Below are 16121 nucleotides of genomic sequence, written 5' to 3' on the forward strand. Positions count from 1 at the left end.
GCCGCCGCGCGGCATACTGGGAGTTGTAGTCCATGCCACTCAATCCAGCCCTGCGCGCACTACGCTAGGAGTTGTAGTCCGCGCCGCACACAGACCAGCGCAGCCGTAGGGAACCCCAGGCTTGGGGAACCGGCGGTTTACCGCTGGTTCCTCTGTTCCTATAATCCCGCGCGAGATTTAGGCAAGCACACTCTAACTCTTACGGTCAGCAGAGAATCCTAGCCCGCTACGCGGCCCCAGCAGAATTTAGTAAAGTCCAACACTACATCTAGGTGAGCTCTAAAAGGGCGGAGGTAAACGGTGGGAGGTCCTGGAAACCTGCCGCGGTGGATAGCGCATGGGACTTCTAGCCAAAACCTGCAGTGGCCATTTTTATGTTGTGGGTTCGAGTCCCACCAGAGTCGCTGTTTTACTTCCTCCAGTACCTTCACAAGGTTCAAGAGGATCTGGGCATGGTGGTACATGGAGGCTGAGTTCTGGGCCAGCCTCAGTAATTTAGCTGGGGCTCTCAGCAATTTAGCGACATCTTGTCTCAAATATATAGCTCAGTGGTAAAGCGCCCTGAGTTAAATCCTCAGTACCAACAATAAAACATAAACAGAAGAACCACAGGATCTGTGCCCGACTCTGCTTTTGGGGTTACTGTGCAGAAATTCTCTCATCATGATTTTTTTTTTTTATACTGGGGATCCAACCCAGGGGCACTTAACTGGTGAGCTACATCATCTCCAGCCATTTTTATTTTTTATTTTGAGACAGGGTCTCACTGAGTTGCTTAGGGCCTTGCTAAGTTGCTGAGGCTGGTCTGGAACTTGTGATCCTCGCACCTCAGCCTCCACAGTTGTTGGGATTACCAGTGTGTGCCATCACACCTACCCAGCCATCAGGTGCTTTTTTTTTTTTTAAAGAGAGAGAGAGAATTTTAATATTTATTTTTCAGTTTTCAGGGGACACAATATCTTTGTATGTGGTGCTGAGGATCGGACTGGGCCCCACGCATGCCAGGCGAGCTCGCTATCCCTTGAGCCACATCCCCAGCCCCCATCAGGTGCTTTTGAAGTAGCATTTGGTACATTGGAGCTTAAAGGTTCATTAATCACAGAAGTATATATAAGATGAAAATTTAGACACAGAAATTATCTCTGATGGTATTCACAGGGCTTGGCATATTACAGAGGTGCAGTGTTGAATGAGTGAAAGGGAGAAGGATTTATGGGGATAAACACATTTATTTCCAAATCAACTATTGAGGTCATTTGCTGATGACCAGTCACATGCTGTCTTTTGCCCAGACTAGAAATTAAGAAACTAAGGCAATACTCTACCAGACAGTGGGCCAGGCCGAGGTATGGAAGTAGGGGGACACAGAGGGAAAAGGACAGTCTGCCTTCAAATTGCTTGGTCTGGTGGGAGAAGGCAGGTGAAGATTTGAGTAAGTGGGACCTCTCTGACCACTCAGGGTACTTCTGGTGTAGCATCTGGTGTAACACTCTGCCTAGTTGTTGTGATCATTTATTGAGCTGTACTCTTTGCACAGCAGCAGACACAGCTGGGGTGCACTTCCAGCCCCAGTTGTGAGCTCTGAGCAAATCTCTCCTCACAGAGCCTCAGTGTCTTTACCTGTCCAATGGCAATACCATTGTCATGGCCCCTTCTTGTGTGACCACTAAGGATTCAGGAAATGACAGGAGTCAAGCTCTTACCTCAGGGCTGGCTTCAGTACATAGCTCCAAGGGCAAGAGTGGCACTGTTCTGATCACTTGCTTAACTCCCAGTATGTGCACTGGGCACACACTCTGAAGAGGTCTGTGAAGTGACAAGACTGGTGGGCTTGTGCAGTAGAACACAAGGGTGGTGGTGGTGGGAGCACATGGTGGAAAGAACGGGTAGGAAGGCCTTGTGTGCCAGCCTGAGTTTATCCCAGGGGCAATGGAGAGCTAGTGAGGGTTTTTGAGAAGGTCAAGGACTGGGTCCTGTCATTTGAGGGGTGTGCCTAACTTAGGCTGACCTCACAATGGGCTCCTTTGACACGGACACGACTCCCATCCTGTACCACACTGGGGACAAATATCAGTGCAAAAACCAGCAGACTTAACCAGCAACTGACTTTTGGGCTCAAATGGAGGAACTTGGCCTCCCTGGCTCTCTGAGGTAGTTTGGCCCTGGCACACAGTAGGTGTTTACACCAAATACATTTGTTCCATTGGCCTGAAGAGCTCTGAGCTATAGAAATCCTCCCACTCTGGGTGTGTGCAACATAATACCTCTGGCTTGACTTTACTTCCAAGATCTCAAGGGACCTTCCTGGCAAATGACAACTTCCTTTTCTTAAATGCTTACAATACGTTAATAAGCACTGACCATGCACCATTTTACTGAGTTTCCCAAGGGCACTGCTGTGAAGCAGGTGTATTGCTCTCCTCATTTTATTTTATCATTTGTTTATTTGGTACCAGGGATTGAATCCAGGGGCATTAAACCACTGAGCCACATCCCCAGCCCATTTTATTTTTTAAATTTTGAGATAGGGTCTTGCTAAGTTACTTAGGGCCTCACTAAGTTGCTGAGGCTGGCTTTGAACTTGTGATCCTCCTACCTCAGCCTCCTGAGCTGCTGGGATTATAGTCATGCGCCACCCACCCAGCTTCTCCCCATTTTAAGGGGAGGAAACAGGTTAACAGTCTGATGAGACAATGGCAAGGGAGCAGAACTGGGCAGCAGTGGGCCCAGGTCTGTGTGTCTTTTGAGCTTGTATACCCAGACTTGGCTCAGACTCCAGCTACCTATGCTTATTCTCAGAGTTAGTTTCTTTCTTTCTTTCTTTTTTTTTTTTTGCAGCGCTAGGGATAGGGATGGAACTCAGGACCTTGCCTTGTGCATGCAAGGCAAGTGCTCTAGCACTGACTGACACCCGAAGCCCACTACCTAAGGAGACTTTTCCCGGATTACTGGGAGAGAACTCACAACCTCAGTTTAGCTGTGACCCCAGAAGTGTCCCTAAACCTGAGAGTTGGTCTTCATCGGTAAGTGAGCTACCATCAGTGTCTCAGGGGTTACTAAGGGAATTGAATGAGGACTTGACTGTAGCAGGCTAGCAAGGGCCTGGCCTCCATTTGCTCAACAATGAAGTATTAAGTCCTTGTTATATTCTTCCTCAGATGGGGTGGTCAGGGAAGGCCTGAGGTCACATTTGAGCAGAGATATGATTGACAAGGAGCTGCTCACTTAACTACCCAGAGACAGAGTGCTGTTCCCAAAGGCAAGAAGTTTGGTGTGTTTTGGGAAGAAGGATAAAGGCAATCAAGATTTATTAGAAAATGGAAGTTTCCAGATAGAAGGTGGCCTCACAGGCTATGTTAAAAACAATCAGTCATAGCTATTACAGTATTGTTTTTCTTCACTCATAGGTGACACTAATGCCACCCTATGGTTAGACCAGACTTCATCCCAGACAATGTGGATGTCTGATTCCCTCTGGCAAGTGCTGTAATGGCCCAGGGCTAGAGTAGGTGTGATCCAGATGTGCAGAGAAGGCCATCTGAGTCTGATCTACCTGCCACCTTGGCACCTGACTTCAACTGAGTTGCAGTGGGGTAGGTGCCCTAGACACCAAAGTTTCCCAATGGCACTGCTGTGAAGCAGGTGTTTTGCTCTCATCATTTTATTTTATCATTTGTTTATTTGGTACCAGGGATTAAATCCAGGGGCACTAAGCCACTGAGCCACATCCCAGCCCATTTTATTTTTTAATGCAGACCAGGCAGCTCTGCAAAGGCAGCCTACATTGTCCTGCAGGTGGGTGAAACACAGGGAACTTGCCTCTACCTCTTGCCTTCTGTAGGAATTCAGGGAGTCAGCACAAGGTTTCCCTATTTTTGTTGGTTGGTTTGTTTTTATGGTGCTAGGGCTTGAACCCAGGGGTGCTCTACCACTGGAGCTACATCTCCAGCCCAAGCCTTCTCTCTTAAAGAAGCCCACATTCTCAGCCTCCAGCACCCTCCTTCTGCCAGCAGGAGCCCAGGACAGGACATGGTGGCCACAGGTAAGGCCAGGGCTGGGCAGGTGCTCATATGGCTTTCTAGAAAGGCCTTCAGATAACCCTGGTTCCAGCCCCAGTTCTGTTCCTGTTGCCTCATTAGTAAAGCAAGTAAATGGGGCCCCATGGTGCATGTTTGTCATCCCAGCCACTGGAGGATTGCAAGGCCATCTTGGGCAACTTAGCAAGACACTCTCTTCAAGTAAAAAGTAAAAAGGGATGGAGATGTAGTTCAGTGGTAAAATCAAAGTAACAGTACCCCCTACCTCTGGGTGGCCACCTTGAAGTGTCATTGTGATGATGCATCTCAAGTGCATAGTGCTGCTTGGCCCATAGTATAGTTGTAAATAAACTGTGGTCATTATTATAGATTGGGAAAGTGAGGAATAGGAAAACCAACCTGGAAGCCTGTGGCCTGTGTTCTAGTTAATATTAAGCAATTCCCTGCCTAATTTCTGGGCTCCAGGTGACAAATCCACAAAATAACGAAGTTGGCCCTGAAAAACTCTAAGGGCCCAGCCAGGTGTGGTGTCTCATAACTATATCACAGGGACTCAGGAGGCCGAGGCAGGATAGCAAGTTCAATGCCAACCTGAGCAATTTAGTGAGACCTTATCTTAAAAAAAAAAAAAAAAAAAAAGACTGGGTTGTAACTCAGTGGTAGAGGATCCCTGAGTTCAGTCCCCACTACCAAAGGGGGGAAAATATGCCCAAAACACTCTAAGGGCTCTGCCATCTTGAGAGTTTTTCTGGTCCCAAATACCCAGACAGAGCCACCCACTCTTCTCAGGTACTTTTTGTCCTGCCTGCCCCTGTTCCTGACTCTGATTGGAGGGAAGAGCCTGTTTGCCACTCCAGAATGAGCTGCAGTCTCCTGTGCCCCCCAACACACTAAAACTAAAGTGGCTCCTGCTCCTTGGCCCTATCCCCACAGGCCTTCTGCACTCCACCTCAGGGAACCCCCATAACCCAAGGCAGAAACTGTCATTTGCCCTTCATTGAGGTTTAAATGGCTCAGAAGGGGAAGGTAGGAGTCCTCCACTAGAAAATGGAGGAGCTGGAGATTGGAATCTTGGCCTGCCCAACTTCAGACTAGAGAGGGGAAAGCAGCTGAAGTTCAGGTTGGGAGGGAATTTCCACCCTCGGTGCTGGGAAGGCCCAGGGCTGTCAGAGCCACAGGCAGCCCTGGGCCAAGGAGGACAAGCAGACACTTGGCCTGATGAGAGCCTTTATTCAGATGGCTGACCTGCCTCCACTCTGCCGCCTCTCTTCTTAGACATTTGGAGTTGAGTGTTGCTCTCACTACTGTGAGTACACCCGCCTGGGCCTCAGAAAGCCCTGGTTGGCAGGGAGGAGTCCCAAACAGGCTATGGACCTGAGATATTCCACCTAATCCTAGATGGCCAGTCCTTGAGAAAATGTGGCTCTCCTTAGGCAGCTTGGAGGCCCAGTGCCCTGCTTGCTCCCTCCTGGACTGGCCCTCAAGGACACACAGCAATGATTATGACAACTATAAATAACATCCACAGGTCAGTCAGTGTTCAAAAAGAAGGAGCAAAGGTAGTGGCAAAGGTGTCTTCTGTCCCTGGAGGCAGTGGGTGGGAAGGCAAACCAGCACCCTTGTTGCAGCAGCTCAGACTAGGCCCAGCCCCGGACACACAGAGGCGGCACTGTGATGCCCAGTTCCTCTCGCAGGGCACTCAGGGACTGCTCCCACCGCTGTTCGTAGTACAGGTTGAGGACGCAAGGGGCCCTGCGCCCATTCTCAACTGCCCACGGGATCAGCTCCGAGACTAGCACCTGCAGGCTCCTGAGGGGTGGCAGGGAGAAGAGAAGACATCAGGTCCTCAAGGGCTAGGCCTGCTATGTGCTCAGAACCTGCTGTGCATGTGCCCAGTTAGTCCTCACTCAGAAGCAGAAGGAAAGCTCAGTGAGGTGAAACCTTATGCCCCAAGTCTTACACACCTTGAACACACCAAAACTCAGATGTAAATAGAGGACTAATTCCAGAAACTTGGGCTACCCTGCCTTCCCACTGACTCCTGTCATTCTGCCCTGGTCCTGAGGCCTGGCCCCAAAGCTCCTGGGACATAGGCCAGTTTTCCCTTTCTGCCTCCTCTTTCATACCCTTGCTTCCTGGAGAGCCACGTGGGCTGCTAGGTGTCTGCATACCTTTCCCATTTCCTGAAGTCCAGCCCCTCTGAGGTCTCCCCCAACCCTCCAATGTCCCTACCACTTGAAAACTTACTGAGCACTGAGACGGACTGGTCCAAAGAGTGCACCCAGGATGCACATGGGGAGACGAGTCTGCACAGCCTCAAACCATTTCACCACGATTTCCCCTAGGGGTAAGGACAAGGACCAGGTGGAAGGTAAGTGATGCTGGGAGGAGGTGGCCAGTGGTGCTGCTGGTAGGGCCCAGAGAGGCATCTGCTTTTCTCCAATCTCTACCAGGGCTCAGCTGTACCCCTTCCTGGCCTGTGCTGGGCTTTGGGGCACTGGGCTTGGGGTGGAGGAGAGGGTATCAGTGCAGGAGAAAGGGGCTGGAAGGGAAGCTGCGTCAGAATGCAGAGGATCTCAAAAGCCAGACTGAGGAGACTCCGATGGTCCCAACAGGCCTTAGAGGGAGGGATGCTGTGGGAGGGATATCAGTGTAGAAGTCACAAAGGAGAAATGGGGATAGCATGGCCCAGATGCTACCAGAATGTTTGCGCAAAGCAAAAAAATCAGCAGGCACTGAGTAGATGAAGGGACGTGGTGGAACAGGTGACCCTGCCCTGGCCCTGAAGACTCACAAAGACAACTGGCTGGAGGACACTGCCATCCACTACTTGCAGGTAGCTGGCTTGGTGGCACTCACCCAGGATGTTGGTAGGCATCCCCAAGAGGGTGTGAAGCATGTCATGCACCTCCCGGTAACGCTGGATCACGTATGCTAGCTCTTCATCATCCACAAAGCGGGTGGGCGCTCGGGTGTCTGGGGAGACCCTCTGACAAACATGACACTCCCCTAGACCCTTTCCCAACAGCTCCCAGGGCCTAACTTTCAACCATTCCTACCAAACTCAGTCCACACCAGAAAACCCTGGTGACTTTATTTCTGTCCACACTTACCAACAGGGGAGGACTCAGGCAGGAAATATTGGGGAATTAGCACCCCGGCTTGGGCCTACTCCAACTCACACATCATGTTTGTAGCCTGTTGAATTCTATGGTAACAAAACCCCTTGTGGGGAGGGTAGGTAATAGGAAGTTGTTTAATAGGTATAAGTATCCATTTTGCAAGCCTAAATTCTGGAAATTAATTGTACAACAAAGTGAATACAAATAAATACTACTGGGGCTGGGGATGTGGCTCAAGCAGTAGCACGCTTGCCTGGCATGCGTGCGGCCCGGGTTCGAGCCTCAGCACCACATACAAACAAAGATGTTGTGTCCGCCGAGAACTAAAAAATAAATATTAAAAATTAAAAACAAAGATGTTATGTCTGCCAAGAACTAAAGAATAAATATTAAAATAAAATTAATAAATAAATAAATACTACTGAACTGTAACTTAAAAATGGTTAAGATAGATGGGCATGGTGGCACATGCCTATAATGCTAGTGACTTGAGAGGCTGAGGCAGGACCTCGGCAATTTAGCAGGCCCTAAGCAACTTAGTGAGAGCCTATCTCAAAAAATGAAAAGAACTGAGGATGTGGCTCCGTGGGTTAAGTGCCCCTGTGCTCAATCCCTGGCACTAACTAACTAAATAAATAACCAATAAAATAAATAAGATGTTAAATTTTATGTCATGTGCTTTTCTTTTTCTTCCTTTTTGGGTGCTGGGGAGTGAATCCAGGGGCACTCTACCATTGAGCTACATCCCCAACCCATTTTTTAAAAATTTGAGAAGGGTCTTGTTAAGTCACCCAGGCTCCTGAAACTCAGGATCCTCAGCCTCCCCAGTTGCTGGGATTACAGGTTTGCACCAACACGGCTGGCTAAGTGCCTTTGATTTTTTTTTTTTTTTAACCACAATTCAAAATTTAAAAAAGGGAGGCTGGGAGTACAGCTCAGTGGAGAACATCTGCCTAGAACGTGTGAGCCTCTGGGTTTGGTCATCACCACCTCACACGAAAAAATAAAAAGAAAACAAGAAGCCCCAAGGTCCCTGATTGTTGGCACAACCTGCTCCCAGCCTGGGTGCTCTCTCCCACCCCCATCTTCACCTTGAGAATTCCTGTACATCCTTCATGACCTGATTTAAGCATCTTCCACCTCCTAGAGAAGCTGTCCCTAACCTTCAGACTGAGTGAGTCCATGTTATGGTCTCCTGCAGCATCCTGCCACCTCTTTGTGTACTCAAGATGATTTTACCTTGATGTTTAGTGCATGTGACTATTAATGTCACCTCATTCTGCACTGTCCTGTGTAGCAGCCACCCACCACTGCAGTGATGGAGCTTCCAAACATGGCAAGTTCCAAGATGTGCTATGCTTGTAAAATACACTGGATTTCAAAGACAGTATGAAAGAAAGTGAAATCACAATAATTTAAAAATGTTGATGCTGGGGAATGATACTGGCCCAATTATACTGTCATAATGTGTGCATATATGAATATATAACAAATCCCATCAGTATATATACAATTAATATACTAATGAAAAAGGAAAGACCCATCTTAAACCACAAAAAAATAAGTAAATAAAAATAAAAATATGGATTACTTGTTGGAATGCTACTATTCTAAATATATTTGATTAAAAATGTATTATTAAAACAATTCCTGGGGCTGAGGTTGTGGCTCAGAAGTTGAGCACTTGCCTAGCAAGCATGAGGCTCTGGGTTCGATCCTCGGCACCACATAAAAATAAAATAAAGGGGGCTGGAGATTTAGCTTAGTTGGTAGAGTGCTTGCCTCACATGCTTAAAGCCCTGGGTTCAATCCCCAGCACCCCCAAAAAACAAAATAAAATAAAGATATAAAAAAAAAAATTCCACTTTTTTTTCCTTTTATTAAAGTGGCTAGGAGAAAGCTTTAAATAACCTATATGGCTTGAGTCTAGTCTGTGGACACTGCTGCTGCATGAGGGCAGGGCTAGCTGCTTTGCTCATTGCTGTTATCTTTGGTTTCCGGTCTGGGACCTGGATGAATAAGCATCTCTTGAATGTGTGAGTAAATGGCCAGCCATCCCTGAGCACTTCTCTGACCCCAGGTAAGAATGTTGACTACATTCCTTCAGCCCCTGCCTCGTTGAGTCCTCATCAGTGCCCACACAGTAGTAGTATCCTGGTCTTTCTGCTCTCAAGGCATGGCCTCAGCCTGTCCAGAAGCCGAGAGATCTGAGGTCTTCATTGCTTTGAGGCTGCAGGCTCAGCATCATGGCCAATCTGAGTCTGTGGCCTCACTGGGTCCCAGGACCTCACTTCCTCTGCAGTTGTGCTTGCTGTGTGAAGCTGAACTGATCAGAGTAACAGCAGCTGCTTTTATGGAGTACCTACTATATGCCAGCCCTGGGCAATCTCCTTCACACGTTATCATATTTCACTCTCACAGCAATTTAGGTAGTTCCCACTGTAATTATCCTCAGATATAGGTAAGAAAAACAAGGCTCAGATAAGTAACTTGCCCAAGAGCATACAGCTAATAAAGTGACTGAGTCAGGATATGAAATAAAGTCTGCTGGATTCCAAAGCCAGTAGCCTTGACATCTGTTATCAATAAGCTGTATAAGTACTCTGAAGACAAAGGTTAGGTCCTTTTACATCAGATAAGAATTTGTCCAGGGCTATAAAACTAGGAAGAGGCAAGATTTTAACTTGGGTTTCTCTTTAACTCCAGAGCTCATGTCTGCCCTCTTGACCATGCCTCTTAGCAACGTTAGCCTCAGGGCTGGTGGCCTCACCTTGATCCTTTCTTTGAATCTCTATTGGCACAGAGGTGTTCCTTCCCATTTTGTGGGTTGCTGATTCCCTTGCTCTAGAAATGTCACAATCTTCAGGCTGTTACCATAACTAGGGCAGTTGCTGGGCAAGGTGCCCATCGTAATCCTGGTAGACACCTCTCTGCCACTGCAACCCTCCACAGCATCAAGACTAAAGGTTCTGGTGAACTTCAGAAACTGTTTCTACTTGGGTGGCACATGGGGCAGGTTTCCCGCTGATGAAATAACTTACACCCTAGTGAAATCTGAGGAAGATGGTATAAAATAGGACAGGTGATTGCCCTGCAAAGGCAAGTGTCTGGAAAGTGTAAGGGACAGGTTACTGTCTTGGGAACAATGTCTTTCAAGGGCAGTGACTGTCAACTGCTCACCAGGGGACATCTGCAGTGTCTAGAGACATTTGTGGGTTTCTCCATGGGAGGGGGAGGGTTCTACTTGTATTGAGTTGGTAGAAGCTAGGGATTCTGCTAAATGTTCTACGAGACACAGGACAGCCTCCTATGAGAATTATCCAGCCCCAGGCATCAATAGTGCAAGGTTGAGAAACCCTGTTCTAGAGCAACCTTTGGTCACCACTTGCCCTCTAGTACGGTGGGCTCTTGAGCTGAGCTGGAGAGGCACTTAGCAAGGGGGCTTTGATGGGGTGAGTATGTGCTAGAGGGAGGAATAAAGACAGGTCAGGTCAGGTCATGTAACTATCCTTGTAATGGTTTCCTTTAGCTATTACGAAATACAGAGCTCTTCCCAAAGTCTATAGGGCCTGGTAGCGCCTAGCCCTAGCCTACCTCCCAGGCCACTTTTTGCCTTTCCCCCAGTCACTCCTCTGGCTGAGTTTCTATTCTTTATGGTGCTGGGGATAGAACCCAGGGCCCTGTGCACTGAGCTACACTTATATTCCCAGTTAATTTGCCTATATCATAGAAAATGAAATGAGACTAAAAAGCACTTTTTTTTTTCTTTTTTTACAGGGATTGAACCCCAGGGCACTTAATCACTAAGCCACATCTCTAGCACTGTTGACATTTTTTTTTTTTTTTTTTTTTGAGAAAGGGTCTCACTAAGTTGCTTGGAGCCTCACTAAGTTGCTAAGGCTGGCTTTGAACCTGCAATCCTCCTGCCTCAGCCTCCTGAGCTGCTAGGATTACAGGCATTGCCACCACAACTGGCCTAAAAAGTACTTCTGCCCATGATGGCAGCTCGGGGCTCCCCCTGCCTCAGCATGTCACTCCTATGCCATTTCTCTGCACTTCTTGATGATGCCAGATGCATACAAACTGGAAACTCACATTCACATCCAGGAAACGGAGATACTCGCGGCCAAACGAGCCTTCAGGGAGGCTCTGGAGCTTGCCCAGGTCCAGGGTGGACAGTGAGATCCGGGGACGCTCCCTGAAAGGCAGAAAGCAGGACCGGATATTAGGAGGTACCAGCAAAGGCAGGTGAAAGGCCCAGTTAGAGTAAACTTTGGTTGGGGGTGAGGACACAGAGCAGCATTTAGCCACAGCTCTAAAGGAGAATCTACTTGCCAGGCCAGTTTGGGGACTGAGGAGACTACCACAAACCAAGGACATAGGAAGATAGACTACAGATGTACTACAGGGGAAGGGTACAGCTAGCACGTTTTGTGAGCTTAATGAAGGCACGGAGTCCTGTGGCTGAGCTGCCACCTTGTACAACCCAAAGGTGGTCATACTGCACACACATATATATCAGTGGTGCCCCTGGAGTTGGGCAGTGCCCAGCCTGTGCAATGTCCATGGTCAGGGTATCAAGAAGAGATCCCTAAAAGAACAGGGCTGATAAAATATGACTCTAGAAAAGTCAGGATCCCTAAAGAACTATCGCTTCTTGGCCTTTTGGCTAAGATATGTGCAGGATACCTAGAAAATGACTTCAAGTCCCTAGGTAGAGCTGGGACCTACTGTAGGATCTTGGCACCCTCTGGATCCCTCCTCATCTGGTCCCTGAGGACCTTCAGGGTCCAGCATCCTGTGGTCTCCCCAAGAACTGCAATCATGTCTGAAATGACAGAGAAGGGCACAGATAGGGAATGTGATCTTAGGTAAGTTACTCGACTTGGTCTTATCCTTGGTTTTCTACACTATAAAACAGGGATAATATCTACCTCTTAGTTATAATAATCCATTTTAAATGCTTAGCATATCACCTAGCACACAGCTTAGACTCAATGTATCTATGATTTATTTTATGTTATTAATCTTCTGGGGTGGCTTTGGTTAGCACAGTGCTCTAAAGACTTTATAAATCATTTCACATTCATTATCACAAAAGAATATCATGTCTGCATTGACTGGTACAGACTCTGGTATTAGAGAGTGCTGTGTCTGAGACCAGGTACGATCTATTTAGGTGAACTTACACAAATTGCTTCACACTAAGCCTCAGAGTCCTAATTTGTAAAGTGTAGATTACACCTTTCATAGAGGGTTAATGTGAGAAATCCAGAAAAATCATGTTATATAAAATATTTAGCACAGTGCTTAAGGAGCAGTTGTCATTATTATTCTCAGTAAGAGTGACAGTACTTTCTAGAACTTAAAAATCCTGGAAAGGACACTATAGGATCTTTTTTTTTTTAAGTATTTTTTGTTGTAGTTGAACACAACACCTTTATTTATTTATTTATTATTTTTTTTAAAGAGAGAGTGATAGAGGAGAGAGAGAGAGAGAGAGAATTTTTAATATTTATTTATTTTTTTTAGTTCTCCGCGGACACAACATCTTTGTTGGTATGTGGTGCTGAGGATTGAACCTGGGCCGCACGCATGCCAGACGACTGCGCTACCGCCTGAGCCACATTCCCAGCCCCCCTTTATTTATTTTTATTTTATTTTAAAAAAGAGAGAGAATTTTTTTAATATTTATTTTTTAGTTTTCACCAGACACAACATCTTTTTTGTATGTGGTGCTGAGGATCGAACCCAGGCCACACGCATGCCAGTTGAGCTCGCTACCTACCGCTTGAGCCACATCCCCAGCCCCCTTTATTTATTTTTATGCGGTGCTGAGGATAGAACCCAGAGTGCGCACATGCTAGGCGAATGCTCTACCGCTGAGCCACAACCCCAGCCCCAACTATAGGATCTTAAGAACTATCTAGCAGCCAAGTATGGTGGTCCACTTCTGTAACACCAGTGACTCAGGAGGCTGAGGCAGGAGGATCACAAGTTTGAGGCCTGACCCTGTCTCAAAATAAATAAAAGGGCTGAGGACATAGCTCAGTGGTAGAGTACCCCTGGATTCAATCCCCAGTACCACTTAAACAAAAAGTGTTCTAGGGGCCAGGGAAACTTGGCCCTTTAAAAACAGCATCTAAGCCAGGTGCGGTGGTGTATGCCTGTAATCGCAGCAGTTTGGGAGGCTGAGGTAGGAGGATCGAAAGTTCAAAGCCAGCCTTGGCAAAAGTGAGGCACTAAGTAACTCAGTGAGACCCTGTCTCTAAATAAAAGATACAAAATAAGGCTGGTGATATGGCTCAGTAGTCAAGGGCCCCTGAGTTCAATCCCTGGTACCCACCCCCCACAAAAAATAAATAAATAAAGCAGCATCTGGTTGGAAATTGCCTCACCTGCCACACCTGTTATAGAGGCCAGGAAACTCCAATTCCTCCTCCAGAAATGAGCCCTGAGCAGCCTCCTGATTCCTCCTGGGCCCAGGGACCCTCATCTGCAGGCCTCCATGGCTGGGTGCCAAGTAATTTGGTCTTTAGCCATGCCTGCACTCCTTACCAGAGGCGACCTTCCTTATGCACTGGTGAGCATAGCCCCTTTCCTGTGCCCTTGTCCATCCTATAGAATAACCCCTGGATTGTGATCATAAACATTTTGTTTACCTTCTCCCCATTACAACCCTGGGCACCATGAGGAGGGGCTATGCCCACCAGGGTGCCTGTGGTGGGGAGGGGGCACAGTGGTTAGTCAGCCTGTGTAGGGCCATCTGGGGCTTTTATACAGGCTGGTCAGAGACCCTGGGCAGCCCCTGATGGGTCAGCTTGTAGAAATTGCCCACGGCCCTGCAAATGTCAGGAGCAGTACTGATGTATAAGTTAGTGAGCCGCCACCATAGTAGGCATTTGAGCAGAGTTAGGAAGCAGAGGGGGTGATATGGTATATCTTCAGAGAGAGGTCACTTCTAGAGATGATGCCTCTGTGGCCTAGGGGGGCCTCCCAGGTCAGGGCTCCCAGGTTAGGCTCAGCTGATGGAGGATGAAGTGGGTGATGGGTGGGTGTGGCCAGCCTGGCAGAGGAGACAAATATGACAACAATGTGACAAATGCCATGCTAGAGAAGGTCAGGGGTCACAGCTTGGCACAACTGGAGCAGAAAAGAGGCTCTTCTCAGGGATATTTGCCAGGCAGGTGTGGGAGGAGGTGAGCTCCCAGGCCATACCATGGGACATGTATATCCATGCTCCCCAGTGTTCTCTGTAGTTCTCCACTGTTCTTTCAGATCAGTCCTCCCCTGTGCCTGTCTCTCTGTCCCTTGTCCCAGGTTGCCCAGTTCCTGGAACCAAATCTTGAGGAGGCCTGAGTTCCTCAGACCTCCAGATTCTCGGCCTTTTACTTAAGAACTCTGTCCAGGGGAACTGGACGCATAGGAAATAAAAAGCAGCAAGATAAATACTACTTGAATCTTCAACCCAGACAGTGTTTTCTATAAGTGCTGAGGTTATAATTGGAAAGCCAGAATTCTCTTAGTTGCCTAGTCCTGAAGTTGGGTGCAGTTCAGTGCTACAGTACAAGTAGGAGGCCCTGGGTTCAGTTCCCAGTAATGGGGGGGTGTTCTAGGGATGGGAATATAGCTGAAAGGTAGATCCCCCCGTCCCCCCTAAAAAAAAATTCTAATTATACAGCCAGCAGACATTTATTGAGATTTACTGAGCATTTACTATGTGTCAGGCACTATTCTAAATGCTGCAAATTCTGTGCATTCATGTTATTCGACCTCATAAAATTTACTTTCTAGCAAGAATGTTGTTATTATTTTCTTAGTATGAGGGATTGGAACCCAGGGGGCGCTTAAGCCACATCACCGGCCCGCTTTTATTTTAATTTTGGAAACAGAACCTCGCTAAGTTGCTGAGGCTGGCTTTGAACTTGAGATCCTCTTGCCTTAGCACCAGGAATTAAAGGCGTGCGCCATAGCACCCGGCTCTAGCAGGAATGTTATAATGCGACAGGTGCTTATAAATCCTTTAGCCCAGGGGTTCTAAACACAGATGGATGACAGAATCTCCGGGAATTTTAAAAGATAAATGATCAGACTCTGCACCCCTCTTTTTATCCCTCCCCGCCCCCTGCCTGGCAGATTGGGATTCAAAGAGTTTAGGCAGAAACCAGGCATCTGGTTTTTATAAATGTTTCTGGTGATTATGAGGTGAAGCAAGGTTTGGGTACCCCGACCCGTTCTATTCTCCAGGCACCCAGGAAAAGGAGGCTTTGAGGTGGGGACCTGCCCAGGCTTCCAGAGCAAGGGCACCCCGACCTCTCGCTGCCGGGACAGAGCGCCCAGCACGCGCGGCCTTACCGTGGCGGTACGGGTCGTAGAGCGCCATTCCCGCCGAGCCCGCGGCGAGCAGCGCCTTCTGCAGCGGGGAGGTGGGGATGTGGTCCGGGTAGAGCCGGCTGGCGCCATGGCTCCTGGCCCGGAAGGGCACATCTGCCGGGAAAGCAAAAGGCAGAGGTCAGACAAGCTCTGCGCCTGCACGCTCCTCCCGCCTCGGCCTGGGACCCAGCGCCACTTGCCTGCAGCCGGCCGGGTACTGCTGGAGAGCGGACGAAGGGGGAGCAGAGCCCGACGCAGCAGCGTCGCCATGGCAGCGGGCGTCCACCGAAGGGCAGGCGGGGCAAGGCCGACGCTCTAAACTTCTCCGGGAACGGAGTGCCAGAGAGGTCAAAAACTAAGCTGCCTACGGCCTCTCGTGGAACCGATAGGAAAGGGACCTAGCTAAGTATGAGAAGGAAACTCAGCAGTTTTCACTGATATAAGTTGTGCCCTGTTTCCCGCAACCCCAGAAAATTTCTCCAAAAAGACCTAATCCCGCTAGTTTTACAATTCTCTACCGGACCCTATTTCCTCCTCTCAGGTTTTCCCCGAGGACAATATGATAAGAACCTCTTCCGGCCAGGAAACA

The 16121-nt window shown here is 48.2% G+C and overlaps 1 protein-coding gene and 1 long non-coding RNA gene across 3 annotated transcripts in view; one reads left to right on the forward strand and one right to left on the reverse strand.

Moving 5' to 3' along the window:
* The window catches only part of LOC308641084 (long-chain fatty acid transport protein 4), a 29781-nt gene extending 13690 nt beyond the window's left edge, over positions 1–16091 (reverse strand). The window contains exons 1-7 of one of the 2 annotated variants that reach the window (XM_081279293.1): positions 15733–16051; positions 15515–15646; positions 11891–11987; positions 11255–11357; positions 6897–7026; positions 6285–6378; positions 5252–5846 (exon numbers count right to left, since the gene is read on the reverse strand). In XM_081279293.1, coding sequence (XP_081135419.1) covers positions 5675–5846; positions 6285–6378; positions 6897–7026; positions 11255–11357; positions 11891–11987; positions 15515–15646; positions 15733–15802 — 798 coding nt within the window. In that variant the 5' untranslated portion in view covers positions 15803–16051 and the 3' untranslated portion in view covers positions 5252–5674. Of the gene's footprint in view, positions 1–5251; positions 5847–6284; positions 6379–6896; positions 7027–11254; positions 11358–11890; positions 11988–15514; positions 15647–15732 lie in introns of those variants that run through there. The other variant, XM_081279291.1, reaches the window with a different exon arrangement.
* LOC308641088 lies at positions 67–5107 on the forward strand. The gene is made up of 3 exons (XR_014020410.1): positions 67–272; positions 2839–3023; positions 3159–5107. It is a non-coding gene; the product is annotated as an uncharacterized lncRNA (long non-coding RNA).
* Positions 16092–16121: the final 30 nt, after the last annotated feature.

This window comes from Spermophilus citellus (assembly GCF_964194105.1).
Source record: "Spermophilus citellus genome assembly, chromosome: 2".
In the NCBI taxonomy this organism is placed as follows: Eukaryota; Metazoa; Chordata; class Mammalia; order Rodentia; family Sciuridae; genus Spermophilus; species Spermophilus citellus.